General features: G+C 36.8%; 1 protein-coding gene across 4 annotated transcripts in view; it reads left to right on the top strand.

Moving 5' to 3' along the window:
* Positions 1-3,792: 3,792 nt before the first annotated feature.
* The window catches only part of Morc4 (MORC family CW-type zinc finger 4), a 73,488-nt gene continuing 52,558 nt past the window's right edge, over positions 3,793-24,722 (top strand). For 3 of the 4 annotated variants that reach the window (XM_077107757.1, XM_077107758.1, XM_077107756.1), the window contains exons 1-8: positions 3,793-4,151; positions 4,270-4,342; positions 11,087-11,219; positions 16,673-16,891; positions 17,777-17,923; positions 20,450-20,576; positions 20,891-21,019; positions 24,427-24,540. In XM_077107757.1, coding sequence (XP_076963872.1) covers positions 4,050-4,151; positions 4,270-4,342; positions 11,087-11,219; positions 16,673-16,891; positions 17,777-17,923; positions 20,450-20,576; positions 20,891-21,019; positions 24,427-24,540 — 1,044 coding nt within the window. In that variant the 5' untranslated portion in view covers positions 3,793-4,049. The remainder of the gene's footprint in view (positions 4,152-4,269; positions 4,343-11,086; positions 11,220-16,672; positions 16,892-17,776; positions 17,924-20,449; positions 20,577-20,890; positions 21,020-24,426; positions 24,541-24,722) is intronic. The other variant, XM_077107759.1, reaches the window with a different exon arrangement.

The raw sequence follows: 24,722 nt of genomic DNA, 5'->3' as shown, positions 1-24,722 counted from the left end.
GAATTTATTCTGAAGAAATAATAGTACCAGAAATTAGTGACCTGTGCATGAGAGTGTCTGAGGCAGCACTTTTTGAACTGTCAAAAAAAAAGTTGAAGACAACCTAAATTATTATAGAGGGATGGTTAAACAAATTTATGATCCACTCATGCCATGGAATATTATATTTTTACAAAATACATGAATAATAGGGGCTGGGTTGTGGCTCAGCAGTAGAGTGCCTAGCACATGCAAGGCCCTGGGTTCTATCCTCAGTGCCACATAAAGATAAATAAATAAAATAAAGGTATTGTGTCCAACTACAAATAAATATTTAGAAGAAAACAAAATACATGAATAATAGTACAAAATACAGATAAAATGGGAAAATGCATAATTCTAGACTCAAAGATATCAACTTGATTTATATTAAATGTTTTTCATTGTGTGTGTATACAGTTGGCTTTCTGTATCTGTGAATTCTGCATCCACACATTCAATCAACTGCAGGCTGAAAGTATTCAGAAAAAAACTGTGTCTATACTAAATATGTACAACCTTCTAGTCATTATTCCCTAAATGATATAATATAACAATGATTTATACAGCATTTACACTTATTAGGTATTATAAGTAATCTAGAGACAATTTGAATATATGAAAAGATGTGGGTAGGTTATATGCAAATACTACAACATTTTATGGAATGAAGCATCAATAGAATTTGATATCTTCAAGGGTGATGAAACCAATCTCCTATGGATACTGAATGATGACTGTATCTGTATGAATATATTTGTATGTGTGTATAAATACGTGTGTATGTGTACACACACACACACACACACACTGTGTTAGGTTTTCATCACTGTGATCAAAATACTGAGACCATCTAGTGCTGAGACCATCTAGCACAAACAACTTGGAAGAGTAAAAGTCTATTTTGGCTCACAGTTTTAGAGGTCCATGGTTGGCTGGCTCCATTCGTTTGGGCCTGAGTGAGGCTGAACATCAAGATGGAATGGTGTGGCAGAGGAAAGCCGATCAGCTTATGTCAGCCAGAAAGCAGACAATGGGGAGGAGCGGAGACAGGGAGGAAGTAGCCAAGGACAACATAATCCCCAAGGGCACATCACCAGTGGCTTACTTCCTCCAACCAAACCCCACCTAGCCTATAGTTTCCACCATCTCCAATAGTCCATTCAGCTATCAAGTCACGGATAAGGCCAAAGCCTCATAATCCAATCATTTCCCCAAAGTCATGTCTGAATATTGCTGCACTGCAGAACAAGACTTCAACATGTGAGCTTTTAGGGGACATTCCAGAAACACTGTAACATATACATACATATATTTGGTCTTCCAATAAAAATACATCACATTACACATCATGTAATTTGTTTTATTTCATTTTGGTACCAGGGATTGAATCTAGGACCTCTTAATCACTGAGACACATCCTCACCCCTTTTATTTTTTATTTTGAGACAGGATATTTCTAAGTTGTTCAGGGCCCCACTAAGTTGTGAGGCTGGCTTTGAACTTGCCATTTTCATGCTTCAGCCTCCTGAGTCACTGGGATTATGGATGAGTGCCACCATGCATGGCGCATTACAATGTATGTTACAACCTCTTGTTTTCTTAACTCCCTCATAAATTCATTTTACATCAATAAACAGTCACCTAGAACTAACATTCAAAATACATGAGACATGTAATGCAACAGCAAAAAATTAATACATAAAATAACCAAATTAAAATGGGCAAAAGACCTTAGACATTTCTCAAAAGAAGACATACAAAATACCAACAAGTATATGAAAATGCTCAAAATCATTTGTTATCAGGGGAATGCAAATAAAAACCACAATGAAATATCCCCTCACTCCTGTTAGAATGATGATTATAAAAAAGACAAAGAAAACCAGTACTGGTGTGGATGTGGAGGAAAGGAACACCCACCACACATTGTTGGTGGGGATGTGAATTAGTATGGCCTTTATGGAAAACAGTTGGAGGTTCCCAAAAAAGTTAAAAATAGAATGATCATATGATCCAGTAATTCTTGTATGGAGTTTATATCCAAAGGAAATCAAATCAGTACAATGAAGAGACATCTGCACTCCCATGTTTATCCCAGCACAATTCACAATCTTGAAGACTTTAAATCAGCCTAAATACCCAACAATGGATGACTACATAAAGAACGGGAATACTATTCAGCCATAAAAAAGTAATAAAATTCCATCATTTGAGACATGACATGGATGAAACTGAAGGACATTATGTTGAGTGAAATAAGGCAGATGCAGAAAAAAAAAACACCACATGATTCTACTCATATTTGTAGTCTAAACTAAGAGTTATCTGATAGAAGCAGAGAGTAGAACAATGTTTACCAGAGGCGAGAAGAGCTTTGGAAAGCTAAGGGTCAGGAGCAGGTAATCAATGGATACAGAATTAAGTACTACTGGATGGTCCTGTACATTTTGAAATAGCTGTAAGAGAGGTTTTTGAACGTTTTCATTTTAAAGAAAGATAAATGCATGAGGTGATGGATACGCTAACTATTGTCACTTCATCAATATACAATGCATACATGTATGTGAAGGGAAAGTGAAAAAGAGAGGCAAGCGAGAAATGAAGGTCAGAGACCAGGAAGAGACCCACACGAAAGTTTACTTGTCAAAGCTGACAAATAAAGGCCATGTCTCTATAGAGAGGATAGAAGCCCTAAGATGTTTGGGTGTTCAGCTTTTGTGGGGTAGGGGTTTGGAGTTGTAGTTGTGGTGCTATGGGATAGGCTGGGGGTGGGGTGGTGTTTGTGTCAGAGCTAGGCCAGTGTGGAATAGCACGGGATCGAGTTAGGTCATGGTACCATGGGGTTTTCCAGAGCCAAGGGGTCCTGTCCTTCTGGGATTGGCTTAGGGTTATGGTACCATGGGGTAAGTCACTAATGGGGATTGGGGGAGTTCAGTAAGAAGAAGTACAGGAAAGGGAAACTTATCTCATAAGAAGGTGGTTAACATTTAAGATGGCTGCTTGAATATTAATCAATACTTTATAGTATGCAAACAACAAAATGTGCCCCATAGGGGCTGGGGTTGTAGCTCATCTTAAGAGTGCTCACCTAACGTGTGAGGTGCTGGGTTTGATCCTCAGCACCACATAAAAATAAACAAATGGAGTAAGGATATTGTGCCAAACTATAACTAAAAAAATTTTTAAAAAAAATGTGCCCCATAAATACATAAAATTATAAGTGTCAATAAAATAAAGATTAATCTACAAACATGGCTTTAAAAACTGCTACCATTTTATTTCATGGATACTCCATAACTTAACTAATCCACTGTTTGGCAGGAACATATTTAAGTAAGTCCAATTTCTCCTTTCATAAACAGCCTCCCTACAGGCCTACAGTCTCTCTACACAGTTTGCCAATCATATTCTAGAAAGTTCTGGGCACTTCCAGAGGCATTTGAGGTAGCTAGTCCAAATGTTTTTTCCTTCACGCAAGCCTCCTATCTTCCCAGTTATAGCAAAACTGTACTCTTCAGAACTTGAAAAACTTGTCTTATCCTGCCCGTTAGTCATTCAGCCTTAGAGGGACTCGGTTCCAGAAATCCCATGCACGCTCTTCCCTCCTCTAGCCTCATTCCCGCCCCTCCTCACGCGCCATCCCCTCCGCCGCCCCCCCACCTCGCGCTTTCCCGCTCGGCGGCCTGGCCTATGGCAAACGCCAAGAATTAATTAGGGGCGGGGATCAAGGAGCGGCTGTCAGGAGGTCGCCATATTTCTGTACGGCCCTGAGGCAGCTCTGGCAGTCCGTGGATCGGTAGAGGTGCTGACAGGGCGGGGCCGTGGCTCGGCTCAGCCGGCCTCACCCCTCCCGCTGGGGACAGGTGGCTGGAGTGCGCCCCGCCTCCGCCAGCTGCGAGTTGGGAGCGGAGGAGAGCCAGTCCCGGACGGCCGCCGCCAGCTGCGACTGGGAGTGAGTGAGGGCTAGTCCGGGACGGCCGGGGCGAGGAGTCCGGCGGCAGCAAACGAATATCGTGGCGGCCAAAAAAATGCTCCTGTACCGAGGGGCCCCCGCGGGCCCTGGCGCGCCAGTCGGCGGGCTGGCCCGGCAGGGCAGTGGCCCGCAGGCCTTCGGGATCCGCCTGAGCACGGTAGGTCAGGGGCCCGAGGGGGCGGACGCGTGCGCGAGCCCCAGGGCTGAGGGGGGCGCGCGGGGAGGGCCTGGCGGGCCGAGGCCTCACGCGGGACGGGACCTTCTCTCGCCCCCAGATGAGCCCCCGCTATCTACAGAGCAACTCCAGCAGCCACACGCGACCCTTCAGTGCCATCGCGGAGCTGCTAGGTGAGTGGCGAGGGCGGGCCTGGCCGCGATAGCCCGAGGCAGTGGTGCCAGCGTGGTGCTGCGGACTCGAGAGGAATGCGCGGAGCTGCACGGGGTGGGCCGGGGCTGGAGTGGGGGCCTCTGGACCGCCCCGGCTCCGCTGGCGGAGGAGGGTGGCTCCCTCACCAGGGACCAGGTTGCGTGAATAAAGCAAAAGCCGAGGAAACGAGGTGTATCCAAAGAGTCAGGACTCACGTGTGGTTTTTCTCTTTGGTTCGTGATGTTCCAGGCACTTTAGGGTAGCTTAGTTAATAATCAAAAGGAGATACATAAAAATATCGGGCCCCAAGGCAGCTGGGCTCAACAGCGCCTGGCGACCCACGGAGGGCTCCAAGTTAGCAAAGGGGCCTGGTACAGGACTTGGTAGGGTCGTTAGGAAAGGTCTGGAAAACAGAATTCTTTAACTTTTGGGCTTAGAAAGTCTAGGAATGATGGGACATCTCTTAAGAGATGACACGAGTGCATTTGGCTCCCTGAGGCTGCAAGAGGGCTGGGTCCATGGTCCACGAGCGCCCTCACACCGCTGGAATGAATATTGAGGACTTAACCTCTCGCTCCACCGGTGTTTGCTTTTAAAGCGTTTTCAGTTGATCCTTGAAGCCAAGTACATCAGCTTTTGCAGTAGTATGCTAAATACTGTGTGGAAGGCAAAGAAGAAAAGCAGTCCTGCGTAAAATGCAACAACATACAGAGCACATTATAAACGCTTCAAAAACTGAAAGAAGTTTGAGAGATTTATGGGGCTAGGTAACACAGGACAAAATCGAACATGATTTCAAAGCTCTGTGAATGAGCACTAGTCCTCATTTAAGCTCTTACTGTGGCTATGCCATGCAAGATGTCTTGGTCTAGAAGTTGGTGGGCCGCAGGAGAAGTGTCTTGGAAGATGATGGAAAATTTTTATGATTAATTTGACTACAACACTGAATACTTTCATGCGCGTTCTCTCTCTCATGTGTGTGTGTGTGTGTGTATAAAATACGACTTTATTAGAATATTCAGAGGAAAAAAGCGGCATTGACACATTTGGAATCCTAGATAACAGGGCCTGTATCCTTTAGGTTTTACACTATGCCTCCAGTGAATGGCAGTAACTTACTAACACAAGACAAAAAAGGTAAAATTAACAAATAACATAGTGGGAGGTGGGAGAAATGTGAGAAATGTCATGTTCTTTCACAGTTGCACCCTGTTGTACCTGTGTTGTATTGTGTGTACTGTACTTTAAAGGTGACTTAATGAGTTTTCAATTATTGTCTTAAGCATTAACCTAAAGAACCATATCTTGGCCTAAGATGTCTAACATGGGTGTGGATATGTATGAATATTATACACACATATATGCATGCATCCAGATATATAAAAACATATTTAAAAAGTAAGTAACAAATGTTTTTGAAAATAGAGAAAAGGGAGATCAAAATATTAATGGTTTGTCCGAAGTTTTCATTTTGGGTTTTCCTTCAGTAGTTAATTCTATTATGCATTAATTTGCTAGTGAATCATATATTCAGTAAATATTGAGCATCTATTGTGTATAAGACCACTGTGGTATGTACAGAAACGAACAATACAGATTCACCCTTCAAATAGGGAAGATAAGAAATATACTGCAGGCTTAATCTTTGTACAACAACATAGAAAATAATATATCAGCAAAGATACGCACAAGTGCTGTGGGAGTTCAGAGGAAGGAGAAATGACTTCCAACTTATCAGGAAGAGGAGAGTTAGGAAAGGCTTTGTGGAGGAGGTGACATTTGAGCTGAGATTTGAAGGATTGGGACATATGGACATGGTAACATGGAGGGCATTCCAGGCAAAATAAACAACTGGATGAACAAAAGCATGAAGAATATTGAGTTGCTGCATTTAATTAGAGCATGGAGTTCATGTATAGTAAAAACTATAGGTCCCTAGAGTGTTTACAAAGAGCTTTCACAAATACCTTCTTAACTTCACCCTTTGAGGTAAGCAATATTAATTTTTTCATCCTGCAGATGAAGAAACAGAAGATCAGAGAATTAATTTACTTTTCAAAGGTTTCATGTCTAGTAAGTGGCAAATCCAGGACTCAACCACAGGTCTTTTTACTCCAAGTACCAAGTAGCAAGTGAGGATAGAAATGTGAACTGGGACCAGGATTCAGACCTGGAGGCTCTGGTATTTGGCCTCTTTATCTGAAGTTTTCTGACCAGGATAATGTCATGATCAGAGTTGTGCTTCAAGAAAGTTAACACTGCAGCAGCATATAAGATATATTAAAGAAGAGAGATATGGATTTGAAAGACAAGTCAGGAACCTGTTTCAATAATTCAGATGAGAGGGATCAAACTCTGAAAATAAAAGGACAATGGGAATAGAAAAAGCAAGATGTAAGAGAATCTAGGGTTGTGTTGAGCAGCAAGAGGGAGAGATTTTAAAAATGATTTTTGTTTTTGCTATGCTAGGAATTGAACTAAGGGTCTTGAGCATGATAGGAAATGTTTCCCCACTTCCTGGCATGAACTTCTGCCCCAGCCCAAAAAATTACTTTTGAGTTTCAAATTTGTGGTCATTTGAATGCTGATATTCCCTCTCTCTTTTTCTGTCTCTTTCATTCTCTCTCCCCTCCCCCTCCTTTCTTCCCTCCATCTCCCCCCCCCCTGTTGTGTGTGTGTGTGTGTGTGTGAGAGAGAGAGAGAGAGAGAGAGAGAGAGAGAGAGAAAGAGAGAGACAGAGAGAGATAAAGAATAGGCTTGTGACAGAAGGTAATGATGTTACTTTCAGGCAAGAAAATTTTACCTACTTGCAGAGTGTCTGTAGAGCAACAACCCTGCCCTGGTGACCTTACATGTACCTGAACAGGAAAGGATAGCAGGCATGTGAAGTGCTACCTTAAAGCTATCTCTTACCCACCATCTTCTCTCTCCTGAGGGGCTGTCATTGAACAGTTTTTCATTGCCTTCCAGATTCTGGTGAGGCATGAGGCTTCAGTTGCAATGCCTTTTTAGAAGACAAATGATTGAGTGGACCAGATTAGGGTGTAAGATAGATTCCTCATGATCCTCATGCTCTTGCTGAAGGGGTGCATGAAGGGGGAATATCGATAGGGTTTTCCTTATAAGAGATAACACAGGCCAGGTGAGACTCCATGGAATCTGGAAGCAGATAGGGTTGTGCAGCCAGGATAGGGGATGAAGACACTCCAGGATCTGATAGTGCATCTCTTCTTACCTGAGTATTAGTTGTGGAAAGAGAAGTAAGGGATCTCTCATTATTCTACCTGTTCATAGGCTAAGTGGGCTGGGCTGTGGGAGAAGATAGATCTCCTGGAATTTGATAGCATATGCTACATGTTGAACAGTTTTTAGAAGGTTAAGCAGCAAGAAATAGAATTGAAACCAGTTGCTAGCTTGTGCCTTATTAGTATAATTTCATCTGTTGAGGCTAACCTTGTTATTATAATTTTATTTGTTGAAGCCAAGCAAAATGCCACATAAAATGGAAAGTAAGTGCAAAACTGTGCTTGTGGGTTGCCACCCATTGATCACACTTTCCCTGTTGCTCCAACTGACCCTGGCCTCTCGTGTTCTCCCCCCCCGCCCCATATTCCACAAGCTTCTAACCAAGGAGGTAAAATGTCTACCTGCACTTAGCAGCTACCGTGAACTCTTCAAGTGCCTATGTTAAAATTCTTTGGTATATTCCTATTGAAAAAACCTAGTAAAATTTGGGAAAATTTTACAGTAGAGAGCTAGGCATGGTTCTGATGCCCATAATCCCAGCAACTTGGGAGGCTGAGGCAGGAGGATGGCAAGTTTGAGGCTAGCCTCAAGAATTTAGTGAGACCCTGTTTCAAAACAAAATATAAAAAGGGCTGAGTATGTAACTCTGTGGTAAAGTGCCCTTGGGTTCAATTTCCAGTAGAAAAACCAAACCAAAACAACAACAACAAAAAACCTTACAGTAGAGAGGGAAAAAAGAGGCTGACATGATTTTTCTAGAGACCCTGTTTTATTCAATACACTGTTGTAAAAATGTGTAATTGGATCCATATGCTGTATGTTTGAATTGTAAATATTCATAAACTGTTAGAAAATAATTTCACAATGTCTGAAGTTTTCTATGTGTAAATGACGTCTGGTTGATCAACAAGTTATCAGTCTCAGTGTCTTTGGGTATCCATCAATAGGAGTGACTGATAAGAGCCTGCATGCCAAGTAAAATTTCTTTAAAGAATGTAGGCAGCTATGCAACTATGCAGGGCTGAATCCTTCTGTCAGATAAAGAAAAAAATACTGCTGCCTCTTAAAAGTAAAGAACAATATTTCTGAGAAAGGTTCCATTGCATGCCAATTTGTAACTCTTGCTTGATGTTGGCCACATTATATGGAACTTAGGTGCTACCTGGGCTTTTTTTTCTTTCTTTTTTTTTTTTTTGCTACCTGGGCTTTAAAAATCGACTGTATCAAACCTCTTAACCAACTTTTGGGATTATTGATGATGACTTACTGCTGTTCAGATGTTTTCAGTCAGTGAAAATTTTATCAGTGACTCTGGAAATACTATTGTAGTTTTTTAAATTAATCTATGTCTTGTTTTATTTGGAGGACATTCCATAATCAAAGTGATTGTAACTGATACTTTCAATCGTATTATAAAAATCTGGAATATGTGGAATAATTTTCTTGATTATAAGAGATGCTCACAGTGGAGAAATATGATTTATCAGTGATAATGGGAAAGTATACAACCAAGACCCTATCTGACTCTCTGAGTGCAGCCTTGTATCATCAGTAAAGCAATATAAGATGTCAGGGCAAAGGAAGTGGTTTGAAGGAAATATCTTTATCTTGCTTAAAGAAGAGCTAGTAGAGATAGGAATGATTAAGGACTTTATCTGTACTAGTCCATTTCATGTTGCTATAACAAAATACCCAAGGCTGGGTGTTTGTCAATAAAGATGTTTATTTGATTCACAATTCCACTGGCTAAAAGGTTCAAATGGCATGGTGTTGGCATCCTGGCAAGGGTCCTCAGGCTACATCACAACATGGTGGAGAAGCCAAAAGGGAACTAGCCATGTGCAGAAGAGGCCAAGCATGTGGGGTGACCTCACTTTAGAACAACCTACACTAGCAGGAGCTAATCCAGTTCTGTCAGACCTGACAGCATGAATCCCTTCCAAGGATAGCATCCCCAATGACACAATTACCTTGCACTAGGCCCCACCTCTTAAAGGTTCCACCACTTCAACACCACCACAATGGGGACCAAGCTTCCAGCATATGAAAATTTGGGAGACAAACTATATCTAAACAATAGCACTATCCAACAGATTTTACAGACTGTCCTTGTATTGAGCCACTTATATCAGTGATTGACAATAGTAGATACTAATTTTTTTTTTGATGGTGCTGGAGATTGAATCCAGGGCCTTATGCATCCAAGGCAAGCACTCTACCAACTGAGCTATATCCCCAAGCTGACAATAGTAGAAACTGGACTGGTACTTGTGACAAAAAAAAAAAAAAAAAAAAGAAGAAAAGAAAATAAAGAAATGTGGCAACTAGACAGTAGCACCCTCTGGAGTGGGGAACATGGTGCATATTTTAGAATATGGATAAATTTGATGTCTTTGGAGTTTTAAATAATTAACTCATCAAAAAGATTACCTCAGGACAAATTGTTGAACTTTATATGCACATTTTCCACTTTTTTTAGTTGTAGTTGGACACAACACCTTTATTTTATTTATTTTTATGAGGTGCTGAGTATCGAACCCAGTGCCTCACACATGCAAGGCAAACACTCTACCAACCTAGCTACAACCCTAGCCCTGTTTTTCCAATTTTATTTGCTCTCCCTTTCATGAGAGAATAGACAGCCTCACCTTGAAGACTAGTATAGAGAAAGGCAGCCAAATTGCTTTTTTGCTCTAAGCATGCTTGCTACCATCACTGGGATTTAGGCAGGATTTTAACCTGTAATTCTTTCAGTAGCCCTTGTACTATAAACAGGGATGGTGATAATATCTATGTTCTTTAACAGATGAAGTAATATTTTAAAAAGTAGAAAATAAAATTGTCATATATAAACTGTAGTATGTGTGATATGTATTTATTTTTACCAAATTGTTGGTTCAGTTTTTCTCTGTAGCCAACCTTTACTGTATGCATTCATAAGCAGTAAAGTAGCTAAAAGACAGGGAATAATACAGTGAAATCAGAATAAAATTGGAGTAGTTACTTTTCTTTTAGACCCTGAAGTTAATAGGGAGAAAGGCAGACTACAGATCAACCATGAAATCTAGAAATCAACTGGGCATGGTGGCACATTCCTGTAATCCCAGCAACTCAAGAGGCTGAGACAGGAGGATTGGAAGGTTGAGACTAGCCTCAGCAACTTAATGAGCAATTTAGCAGGACCCTGTGTCAAATAAAAAATAGCTGGGGATGTTGTCCGGTGGTTAAGCACCCCTAGGTTAAGTCTCTAGTGCCAAAAAAAAAAAAAAAAAATCAGCTTTATAACTCAAACTGGCATCACATGTGTTTTTATCTATAACTCAGTAGTTATATTACATTAATGTACCCTGTTTAACTTCTGAGACATCCATATGAGGGTACTGTAGGACAGTTTTCCATGTACTGGGGACACTAAATTAGAAATTTTGATAGAATATTGGAAAAGGGGATCTAAGATCACAGATTTCTACCTTTTGCAGATAATGCTGTAGATCCAGATGTATCTGCCAGGACGGTCTTTATAGATGTTGAGGAGGTCAAGAATAAATCTTGTTTGACCTTTACTGATGATGGATGTGGAATGACACCTCACAAACTCCACCGAATGCTCAGGTAAAAAATGCTTTTATTCTCCTCTTGAGTTCACAAGCTCTATTTAAGTTTTTATAATTTTCTTTAATATTTTTACTTTTACTTTATTAATTCAACAAATATTTATTAAGCATCTGTTAGTGCCAGGGCACTGGTTATGAAACAGACACTGTTCCTGCTGTCACAGAGCATACAGTCTAGCTGGCAACTCGGTTAAGCAAATAATCACAAGAAAATGCAATAAGCATAATGGTAGGAAAACACAGGATACATGGGATGAATCAACAGGGTAACCCAATCTGATACCAGAGGTTAGGAAAAGCCTCCTAGATGAAGTTATATTTAAGCCGAGATCTAAGGGTGGGTAGAATTTAACTAGGTGAAAACGTGCAGAAAGTAAGGAATGCGAGTTCAAGCAAAGAGATCAGCAAGTATAAGGACCTGGAGGCTTTCCTGATCTAAGACCTTCTCCAATTCCTAATTAACCTAAAATCACTTTTAAATCAGAAGTATTAGAGTTGGAATAATTTGTGGATTAGAACCCTGAAGGTATCTGGACATAAACAAGCCCCATTAAAATAAATAGAAGGCAACCACACATATAATCTGGAGATTTTGCAGTAGAATTGCAAAGTTATAAAATTCTCTTTTTTAAATATTAAAACTGGTGATAAATTTCTGTTGCAACTCTCAGTTCACTGGTTGATGGTTAAGAAAATGTTTGTTCTTCATTACCTTCACACATCACTTAATTCAAGATGTTTCCTTCACTTCTTTCTTCTCTCTTCTTTCTTAGCAGATGAGATTGATTATTCTTCTATGTGTCTCCCTGAACTAGAGTGTGTGAAGCATGAGCAAAAATGGAGGGGTGCTGAGGAGGAGGGAAAGGGCTCAGGACCCTAAAAATGAAAAACAAATTCATTTGGTTGTAGTTGTCTTTGAATGTTTTCTAAATCAATAACCTTGTTGGTAGGGAAATCCCTTTGATCCATTAAATAAATAAAAATGAAATTTAGTCAAAGTAAGTAAGTAAGTGGTTATAATTTACTATTCAGTAGTCTATATACCTTGTGTATTAGACCCTTCTACATAGAAGAATATTTGAGGAAAATCTCTAGACATGATACAAAAATATGACTAGTATATTTGTGAAAGTAGAGAGTTGACTGTATCCTTTAACTTATTCCACCAGTTTCATTTCCTAAACTTAATTTTAGATGGGAGAGAACCAAAATATGTTGAATTCTGTACATACTAGTTTTCCCCCTAAAATCACTTATCTTCTTTTTTTAAAATTTCTTTTTAATTTTTGATAGACCTTTATATTATTTATTTATATGTGGTGTTGAGACTTGAATCCAGAATCTCACACATGTCAGGAAAGTGCACTACCACTGAGCCCCAGCCCCAGTCCACTTATCTTCTTAATTACTCCTCCCTACCACACTTTATCCAGTGACATGGGTGTCAAACATTAGGCCCAGCAAATCTGATCACTTTCCATTTGTCAATGGAAATACATATGAAAGTTGGTATAATTATAAGATAGGAGGGAAAAAGAGGATTATTTCAGAATAATTGTAGTAATTTTTGCTCCATATTTGTTTTTATTTTTAAAAATTTATTTATCTATTTTTGCATTACAATTCTTAATACACCATTATACCATAATTTATCATATTTCTGATTATATATAAGGTTTGTTGACATCAAATTCACATCTTCATACACGTATTTTGTATAATGATGAAGGTCTTCCTTTCACCATCCATGCTATTCCCCTTCTCCCTCCCTTTCCCCTCTCACCCCTATTCCCTATCTGGAGGTAATCTTCCTCCCTTGCTCTCCCTCCCAACCCCATTTTGAGTCACCCCCCTTATATCAGAGAAGACATTCGGCATTTGTTTTTGGGATTGGCTAACTTCACTTAGCATAATCTTCTCTAATGCCATCCATTTCCCTGCAAATGCCATGATCTTTCTTTTTTATTGCTGAGTAACAAATTCTTACTAAGTACCTGTGCATACGGTATTGGAAATAAAGTGGTGAACTAGACAGATATGATCCTTGCTCTTAAATTAGTGAGAAATAAAAGTTGACTAACAATAGTCAACTTTTGACTAAATAGGCTATTCTACCAGTGGTAAATTATATAAAAGAAGAGTACAATTCCTTTGAGATTATATAGCACAAAGATCTAATCTAGCCTAGGGAATCAAAAAAGGCTACCCTGAAGAAATGACATTTGAAATGAAATATGGAGGAACAGTGTCATCCATTAAAAAATCTGTTCCCTTCCCAGGGATCAAAGTAGGTAGAAACTTCTTTAGCCATAACATTTTCCATAGCATACTAAATGTGCTCCCCAATAGTTTGCTCTGGAAATTGTTCCACTTATTTAAAAATTAATTTTGGAGAACTATTTTAATGAATTCTCAATGTAATATGTGTACTGATTTTGCTATTGTGTCTTAAAACAAACTTGAATCAGCCAGAAGATATCATTTATTTAAAAGAGATTATTTTTAATCAGATCCTAAATTTTAACCAAGGAGTCCACTTTCCACAATTTCTTTTTAAATAATAGAATTTTAGAGGTACCTTTTGTATTGGGAAAAATAATGAAAGTAATTCAGAAAAATTATTAAGCCTACAGAAATTCTGTTGACTTATAATATTGGTTATCCTATCCACATTTTCCAGCTCTTTAACTCTTCCTATTTTCAGGCTGATAAAATAGGTGGGTAACTGCAGCAGTAGTTTCTTCCATAAACACAGAATCAACATGAAAATCAAATTAAAAAGGAAAATCCTATCATTAAATTCCTTAAAGATTAACTTTTTATTCTCTTTAGCTTCTAAGGATAGTGTGTGAATCAAGTAGTTTATATATTCAGCTGCCTTTTTTAGCAAAGTGGAAAACCTCTTTCAAAGGTCAAGAATTAAAAACAGCTATAGAACCACAGATTCAAGGTATTTGCTACCTCTGCACAGAAGTATATATAGGTCTATTCTAAAGCAACAGCTAGACAATAACAGAAAACTTATCATTCTTTCATTCATTTATATTACATATTATATCACCAATATATCTAGAAAACAATAGTGCATCCCTTTGTATGTTCATGGATTTTATTAAGATTTGTTTCAGTGATCAGCATTCCAAATTTAAATTTATCTCTCTAGAGTCTAGATTCTCAACATATTAAGGTACTCAAGAGGAAGTTGCTTATTATTGGATTCCATTCAATGAACTAGTATCTAAGCCCTGTTGGTGTGTAAACAGTGCTGTCTCTTACATGAGAGGATAGGACTGACTTAGAGAAGAGAAACCACCTGCCTAAGCCAAGATTGCTCTGTAGAAAATTACTGAGCTATACCAAACTATGTAAAATTTATTCCTATAATATTATCATTATGTATGGTAAAGGCTTTTATATCAGTATTTGATTGGTATCAGGCATTCATTTTGCAAATTTGCAGTCAAATAGAATAACTAACATGGAAAATTAGGTGGAATAATAGCACATGGGAAGCATTAAGTGAAACATAACAGCAAAAATAAAATCTAAAACTTCTAGCTCCTCTCATCTCACTTTTATCCTTTTCCATTCTGGTTCTGGCCCCACCCTACTACTTATCTTTTCAAGCTTATATAGTCATCTGGCCTCCCCAAAATAAGTAACATGAGGATTTATACCTACAAAGGGAAAAAGAGGTGATAGGTGGCAGAAGATAGTAGGAAATTAATGTAGTAATATAGTCCCCCTATTTTTATCCCTTTCTTTGGCCACCTAATTTAAACTTTGTGGTATTAAAGTAATTTTAAATCCAAATAACAATACAAATTCATTTCACATGGTAAATAAGATTTCTGTTTATGAAAAGTCTTGAGTTTAGAGGTGATATTAGACCAGAAGTAAGGGTATAGAATAGCGTATAACAGTTCTTAGAATGACTTCTAGAGTTGACTTAAAATTTTTAAAAAATTGAAGTTTGAGTACTACTTTATAATTAATCTACTGTGCATATAGTATATAATTTAATTCTTATAATGACCCCATCTTTCCTAACCAATTCTTCCATAAGAGGAATAAGAATGTCTGAATTTTACCAACTTATACATCTGTTTTCCTGGAATACCCACAAACAGCATTAACTCAGGGCTTTCTTTTTTTTCCCAAAGGACCAGTTCCCTAGAGATTACATTTCTATGTCACTAGATTTATTCATAGAAGGCTTTAAAATGTCTCTATTCCAGAAGGACATATGGTACTTTAGTATTACACTTTGAGATAGAAAATTGAAATGTAGTCCACTTTCTTGGGGAATAAACACAAAACCACAACCTTCAGCAAATGGAAAACAGGCACCTTATCCCTCCATGCTCAAAGGAGTAAAGCCAAGACCAAGCTGCTAAGTAGCGTCTAATCTGTAATATATGAAATCCTTTCTTAGACTACAAGCTATGAGAGCAAGAATCATACCTGTTTTATTAACAACTGTATCTCCAGTGCTTAGCATAATGTACAGCACATAGTAGGTGCTCCATTATTATGTGTTGAATGAATGCTAGTGTAGACCATAGTAAAATTAGTCAATCTGGAGAGAAATAATCCTTAAAATTAGTTTTATTTGTAGTGAGGGAAAATATAAGAAGATGATCATCATTTTCTAGAATTTATATCATTTTGGTTTATATCTGGATAGAAAATATAAGGAAGGTAAAGGTTCTGGTTCCCAGATCAAACTGATCATGAAGGGCTACGGAGTTTGCTGAGGTGACTCATTGAAAAGCCCTTAATAGAACAAGACAGACTTTATACTGCAGCTGTTTGCAGATATTCAGAGGCAGAACTACCTATTTTTATCTCTTGGCCATATTCCAGTGGACTGTCCCAGCAGATGGAGCAGAGAGTAAGAATTGGAATGGTCATCCTTTGGGTGGAGAGTCGAAATTGTCAAGATATATGATCTCTGACTTTCAGATTTCTAAAGGATGACATAACAAAGTTAGGAGATGCCTAGTCTAGTGCCTTTGATCAGTGCCACTATTTGGGACTTTTTGTTGCCCTTTCTAGGCAACTATCCTTTGTACATTATCCTAACTTTTAGATGTCAGGGCTGTTTTATCTAGATAAGAAAGGCAATAGCACAAGGCCTTCTCCAGCTTTCTCTGTTAACCAGTGAAAGGGCGCCTTCTTTGCATTTCCAAAGTGTGACTCTTACACAGTAGTACTATTTAAGTACACACCATCCACACAGGAATATCAGTGCCATCACCCCATAGTAGTGTCCTATGTTTTTAACTTAATAGCTTTGCCGGGAAATACCAAGACAAAGTTAAAAAAAAAAAAAAAAAAGGAGGGACTTTTTATATGTGTTATTCATGTGTCAGCCAAACATTCTGCTTCTCACCTATCTTAGTATGCTTTCTACCTTTCTAATTTCTTTTTTTTCTTGTGTAATTACAGCTTTGGCTTTACAGATAAAGTAATAAAGAAGAGCCAGTGTCCCATCGGGGTCTTTGGTAATGGTTTCAAGTCAGGCTCCATGCGGCTAGGAAAGGACGCTCTTGTCTTCACCAAGAATGGGGGTACTCTTACTGTTGGACTCCTATCACAGACCTATCTGGAATGTGTCCAGGCCCAGGCAGTTATTGTACCAATTGTTCCATTCAGCCAGCAAAACAATATCCTTTTTGCAAACGGAGAATGTTGGTTAAAAATTAGTTTAATTTGACTATTTTAACAGAAACTTTTTCCTTCAGGTCAAATCCATATTTTTTTCATATTTCAAAAAAGTGTTCATGTTTTTAAAGTATTGAAATGTCTTAAATTTACTACCATTTCTATTAAATATTTTTAAAATAAATGAACCATTGACAGAAGCATAAAGATATTTTTGCTATGTTGAAATTTTTATATTATGCAGCTTGATTTGTATAGAATGTCTTTTCCCAACTACCACCACCACTATAGTTCCCAGGGCTTTTTTTCCCTAAGGCTAGATACATTTGTGTTTATACTTTTAGAAACAAATTGTTTTCCAGCTTATCTGATAGCATTTCCCAATACCTGGACAAGCTATTATTTCTGTTAGATACCAGGTTGTTTTCATGGGAGCAATATAGCAGTAAGATTTGAACTTACTGCTTCCAAATAGTTTAAAAATTAGCCTTTGATCATCTCCATAAATATAATACTATCTTTGTTTACACTGCATCTTTGAGGCTATATCCTGCAGATGAAACTGAATTTGATGTTTATCTCCACAACCTTTCCTCTTTCCTTCCTTCTGTAGCAGTAGTTCTCATGCTTTATGTCTTTATTTTTTATCTAAACATGCAACCCAAAAGGTACTCTTCCTTCTTTATAGCATATTCTTTTTAAGAATATTTTTAGTTATAGATGGACACAGTACCTTTATTTTATTTATTTTTTTTAATGTGGTGCTGAGGATCAAACCCAGTGCCTCACATGTGCAAGGCAAGTACTATACCACTGAGCTACAACCCCAGCCCCTTGATAGCATATTCTTAAGATATTAATTTTTCTTTGACTATATTTGGTTTTACAAAAAATGATTATTACAGAGGATTCCTTGCCCAGCCTGGAAGCCATCTTGAACTATTCAATTTTCAACAGTGAAAATGACCTGCTGTCCCAGTTTGATGCCATCCCAGGCAAAAAAGGCACTCGTGTTCTCATTTGGAACATCCGCAGGTATAGTATCTTGAAGGTGACAGATTCTAATAAGCAAAGGTAGTATTATGAAGCACATTTTAATAAGTCTTTCTACAGAAGCAGAGTTGATAAATTTATACATTTATATATATGTGTACATATATAATGATATATATATATATTATTGCTTACCTTTCTATATCTTTCACTTGAGGTAGTGGTTCTTGTTGTTAATATGCTATGTATTTAAAGTAAAACCATGCATATCCTGAGACTGTTGCCACAAATAGTATTCTAACATCCTCAGAATCCTTTATAAATATCAATTTCATACTCATGGACCTTTTATTGAGATTGGTAAAGAAAGTTATTTTATATATTTGACAATTAAAATGAAGCATAAGAAAGAGAAATTAGAGTAACAAAACACAACATGATCTTTTAAAAATAAGAACCTCTATATTAGTGCTTTTAGAATAGCACAGCATTGCAAAATTATTTGAAGCAGATCAATTTTTTTTAAAAATAAGAACCTCTATATTAGTGCTTTTAGAATAGCACAGCATTGCAAAATTATTTGAAGCAGATCAATTTTAACTATAATGTGTGTCTTAAGATCATGTCTTTAGAACTAATAAAACAATAAAGAAATACTCTGTGATACTTATTTGTTTAATCATGGCATGTAAAATGCAATAAATATTAAAACCTAAAAATTAAAAACCTAGAAATATTAATATAAAACAGATGCATTACTGGTGTGTTTAATAGAACAGAGTATCAGTTATATTCATTCTTTCTTTTCAACTTACATCAAGTGTTTTGTTTCATTTCTTAGCTGGGTAAAACTTATTTAAAAACAATACTGGTTTATATACAGAGAGTACTTAATAATTAAAAAGAAAAAATAAGGACTCACACAGGCCTTCCATTTGTCCTACTGGGAAAAATTTCAATAATATCATATGTATTATTCAGAATCATTTTCCTGAGGAATATCCAATGACTTACACATATTAAGCAGACTTATTTCTTTGCACAAGTTATATGTTATATAAGTAAAGAAACATATAAACACTTATGTAAAGTGTTATATAAGTAAAGAATTGCATGGTCAAATAAATTTGGGGAAAACTGGATTAAATGAAGCCTACTTTGTTGTTTTGGCCCAGGACTTCTCAGAGGCATTCATATGCTAATGTGCATTGAAAATACTTACACTGTGGTGTGGTGATGCAGGTGTGTAATACCAGTGGCTTAGGAAGCTGAGGCAGGAGGATGGCAAGTTAAAAGTCAGCTTCAGCAGGACCCTGTCTCAAAATAAAACATAAAAGGTTTGGGGATGTGGTTCAGTGCTTGAGCACTCCTGGGCTCAATCCCTGGTACCAAAAGGCAAAAAGAAAAGAAAATACTTAAGGGAGCAATATAATATGTTGCTCAGTTTTTAGAAATGTTTCTTCAAGCCTCTTTTTCTTGGGTAGGGATGTTAGAGGCAGGGAGGACAGGCAACTCTCAGGATGTATTTGTTAGAGTTGGGTGGGATAGTGAGGATCAATATTATCTTAAAAAATTCAGAATTATACTATTACAGAGGCATGGACTTTATACAGGTGGCATGTCACAGTGGCCCTGATTTGGTTCTAAGAATAGGGCTAAATTTTCCATACAGTAGCTCTGTGAGCTTGTGGAACCTGAATTATAAAGCAAGTAGCATTAGACCTTGATGTGAATCTGATGTTGCTGAGAATTGTTCCTCAATTTTACTTTTATTTTTTAATTCTTATTAAATAATATTTCTAGGGACTGTTGTTCCACAAAACAAATTTTGGAAACTATCATTCTGAATGAACTATACATTTTCCATATAACCCATCATTTGTTTTCATTTTTTTTTTCTGGGGACAGATGGGTCTTAACCTTTTTTCCCTATGATATAACCCAGGGTCTTAGAATGGAGCAAAGTTAAGTGACCTGAAAACATTATGGCAATAAGACAGGTTCTTATGAAAAGAACATCAGTACTATTATATTTAAGTGATAATTCCATAAATAGTATTCTAGAGGACTAGTAAGTATATGTTGTTTGTATAATAATCTTTTTTCCTTCTAAGATATAGAGTTGGATCTGGGGGAAATCTTAGTATCTCATTAATATTTATATGATTACAGAAGTTAGTGGAAATATATTTTGATTCATCTATTCAGTAGGGTAAAGTGATATTGGGTGACTTATCCAGCAACACCAGAAAAGTGGGATCTATTTTAGGATTCCTCTTTGAGGATAGCTGATACTCATTTGATTTATCAGATCACAGACATTCAATATTCCTTTTCTTATGAACTTGGTATCACCACCAGTGTGAAACATAGATTTCTATAGACTAGAAATACCCTTAAATATTGTGATTTCAAATTAGTAGTTTGCAGTTCCCTTGCATTGGTGGTCAGTGTAAGAACCAGGTACCTGAGTGTTGTTCACATTGTTTTTTTTCTCTTGGGTTCCTAGTGCAATTTTGTCCTTTGGAGCCAGTTTTTGTTAGATTGATACTTGTCTCTTTTACCCAGAAACAAAGATGGGAAGTCTGAGTTGGACTTTGATACAGATCAATATGATATCCTGGTGTCAGATTTTGATGCAGAAGAAAAAGAGATTAGTGGTTCTGAGCTGCCAGAAACAGAGTATTCTTTACGGGTGAGTAAGAATGGTTTTATTCAACATTAAGAGGTAAGATTTCCTATAATATGAAAATATTATAGAATAAGACCAAAGTTTACTTATGTAAAGATGACAACCTTTTAGCTCTGTACTAGGATTCTTTTCACCATATCCACTAAAACAATTTAGCTAAAATAGCAGCATTTTAATGTTGTGGTTGATGTGCTACAAGGTATAGAAAGTAAGGTAGATATTTGCCTAAAATAGACTCACTTGGCTAAAAGTGGTTAATGGGTATTTCAGTAGAATTGTCAATATTGCATATAAATTTTCCCTTTACTGTTCCATAGGCATATTGTAGTATTCTATATATGAAGCCACGGATGAAAATTTTTCTGCGTCAAAAGAAGGTGACCACCCAGATGATTGCCAAAAGTCTGGCCAATGTAGGATATGATATATATAAACCTACCTTTACAGTATCCTTTCAGCTACATGTAGTTAACCTCTGCATTTTGGGATTAAGTTTTCTAGATTGGCACAGAAAAACAAAAACTTGTCTTTCCCAGATCAAAATTGTGTCATACACACAAATCCTGTTACACTATACTCTAAGGAAGTATTTCTTATATGTCAGACTATACACCAGTTTTATCAGAACTCATAGGGAAACTCTTAAATAAGAATCTTGAGATTTTAGATTCTGGTTCAGTAGATTCTGAAATCTTTTTTTAATAAGAAATACTTGTCTATTTTAAGATACTTAGCTTTTAACAGAGGAGCAGTAACTCATTTTCACTTCTATACTCCTTTGGAATAAATTTTAGATTCTAGAGAAAAATGTTAAAATAAACTATGGAAATGAGGTCAGTCTTCATTGATGGCTTTTTTAGCAAAAAGGGAAGTCTTTGAAAGGCTGAGAACTCATAAACAGGAAGAATTGATCTTTTAATTTATTTTCTAGTAACCATGCATAACTCTTGATCCATATTTGCTTTATCAAAGATATACTCTTTCTCTTTCTTCACCTGATCAAAAATTAGAAATTGTTTTTCCTTTTTATAAAAGTCCATGTAGTTTTTATTCATAAGCACATTGATTTTATCCTTTTGGGGAATACATACCTTCTCCACTAGGAAACTTTTTTTAAAGCCCTAAAGAAACTGAACAAAGCCTGAACTCTGAGCATATTAGTTATAATAGCACCTTATATGAGCTAGGATCTTAGTGCTATAGGTTCAACAGAGCTGATATAAAGAAGTGCTTTCCCAATTACTATATTAGAATATACCACATTTCTGTCTGTAGGTTCTTTTTTTTTAATATTTTTTTAGTTGTAGTTGGACACAGTGCCTTTATTTTATTTATTGTTATGTGGTGCTGAGGATCGAACCCAGCACCTCGTATGTGCTAGGCAAGTGCTCTACCACTGAGCCACAACTCCAGCCCCAGCCACAACCCCAGCCCCTATAGGTTCTTTTTTTTCATGGGTTTCTATAATAAGGCCAACTTCTATGCATGCATTTTATATGTACCCAAATTCTTCTCACCCTCCCTTCCCATTAAACCAGTTACCTTCTTATATTAGAATTTGGGTTAAATGGATTCACTATAGGCATCAGTAAAATGAAACTGCTAATAGAATTTCCCCAAGGTTACTAAGGAACAAGATCATTAATGCTGGCTTATTTGATTTCCTCCTCAGTTTTCAAAGGCTTCTTTTCTTTTTTCTTTCTTGGCATACTAATTTGGGGAGCTTTTTACCCCATTGTGACCCCATTTCATAATTTAGAATTTTAAAAATATACAACAGAGAAAGGAGATCAAGAGGGAGGGAGAGCATAGGGAAATACTGGGGAGCAAAATTTACCAAATTGTGCTATGCCCATGTACCAATATACTGCACAATGAATCCCACTTACATATATAATTATAATGCACTAATTAAAATAATAATAAAAGGTCAATAGAGTAGAGCAAGCAGATGAGGGGAAGGGAGGAAAAGAGGGAAAGGGAAGGTACTGAGAAATGAGATTGATCAAAGTATGTTATGTGCATGCACAAAAATGGCATAATGAATCCCACTATTATGGGCCTTTATTTAATTTATTTATTTATATGAGGTGCTGAGGATTGAACCCAGTGTCTCACACATGCTAAGCAATCACTCTACCACTGAGCTACAACTCCAGCCCCTAATGAGCCTCACTATTATGTATAATCATAATACACCAATAAAAATTTTAAGTGTACAAGAGAAAGAAAATATTTGGTAATCTTTAAGATGTTAGTTTTATAATGTGGGAGTTTTTGTTTGTTTGGGGAGTTTTATCTTGTTTCATTTTTGCATTGTAATAAGGCCTTACTTGAGGTTCCATTTGAGCTCAGAAAATTGTGTTCTGAGTTAAATATTACTGCTGAATACCCACTTGTGTTTGTATCATATCTGACAGAGACATTTTATATGGTTTTTATGCATGTAGTTTGTCATTTAGAAGGGGTAAAAGAGATCATTTTAAAAAATAAATTTTCATTCAATCCATTTGAATATTAAGAATTCTCACTATTTGTTTTAATGAAAATATCAGTTTCTCTATCTCCTCTTTATCATTGTCATTCTCTTACATTGGACTGCTTTTTGTTTTATTTATTTTATTTTATGTATATATGTATGTTATTTATTTTGTGGTCCTGGGGATTGAACTCAGAAGTACTTTGCTACTGAGTTACATCAGCCCTTTTTAGTTTTTATTTTGAGACAAGGTCTTGCTAAGTTACTGAGGTTAGCCTCAGTCTTCCCACCTTAGTATCCAGAGGAGCTGTGATTACAGGCATGCACAACTGTAACTAGCTTAACTTGGTTTTTAAATCAAGTAGAAATTTTTAAAAATTTACTTCCCAGTGCCTTTGGAGCCTGAGATAGGAGAATCATGAGTGCAAAGCCAGCCTCAGCAATAGGGAGGCGCTAAACAACTAGTGAGACCCTGTCTCTAAATAAAATACAAAATAGGGCTGGGGATGTGGCTCAGTGGTTGAGTGCCCCTGAGTTCAATCCCTGATATAAAAAAATTCATCATTACATATGTTTTACATATAACGATTCTCATAATTTGATCTACCCAAATTTGCTAACCTCTTCCTATGAAATATTACTACAAGACTATTCATTGTCTTTTACCTTTCAAAGTTGTTTTGTTCTTATTGTTTTTGCTTCCATTGTATTTTATATGGTTAACTGGACTTACAAATATTGTCTGTAATTGAATGTATTTGTATTGAATCATTTATAACTCTTATCAGAACCTGTGAATCTTAGCAGTAAAATGAGCAACTAGGAAGGATTAAGAATTCTTTTTTATTATTCATGAATTATTTAATCACTGGTGGAATTTTGGTATTTTTCTTAGTCTTTTCTAAGCATGTATATAGATTATATTTTGTTATATGTGATGTATTATTACATCACATATTACTATTATACATATATGTGTTATATAACAATGCTTGTTATTATTCTGAATATTTCCTAATATTCCAAAATATTATTCAGGGACACAATTTTAAGAGCTGTATAATAGACCATATTTATCTAATATTACTTTATTGATGGATATTTAAATTATCTGTTTTTCTGCTGTTGTGATTAATTGAAAAAAATCTCTTAACTCATCTTTTGTGGGCTTCCTCAACTAATTCTTTTGGATAAACTTCTAAGAAGACAATTCCTTGGTCATAGCTTAAAAATATAGTTAAATTATTACTATAGATTTTTAAATGCCCTCTAAAAAGGTATCAATCTACATCCAACGGTGTAATCTATAATATGGTGCAAAATTTTGTTTGCCAGATCCCCTGGTGTTTGTCTCCTTAATAATTTTCTTCTCAGAATAAGCAGGTGAGAATCACTTTTGGATTCTCCTGCAAGAAAACTAACCAGTTTGGAGTAATGATGTATCATAACAACCGGCTCATAAAGTTCTTTGAGAAGGTGGGATGCCAGGTAAAGTTGAGTGGTTAATGTTTCTTTGGCATAGAAGACTAAAAAGAGTAGGGAGAGAATTTAAAATTTGCAAAGGGCATAGATTGATTAATGGTTCTATTCCCATACTGGAATTCTGTGTTATCAGTAAGCATTCTTATGTTGGTTTGCCATAATGTTTTAAGGATAATTTAAAGTAGTAA

The sequence above is a fragment of the Callospermophilus lateralis genome, chromosome X (genome assembly GCF_048772815.1).
Source record: "Callospermophilus lateralis isolate mCalLat2 chromosome X, mCalLat2.hap1, whole genome shotgun sequence".
Taxonomy (NCBI): Eukaryota; Metazoa; Chordata; class Mammalia; order Rodentia; family Sciuridae; genus Callospermophilus; species Callospermophilus lateralis.
This window is presented reverse-complemented; position numbering and strand designations above follow the sequence as displayed.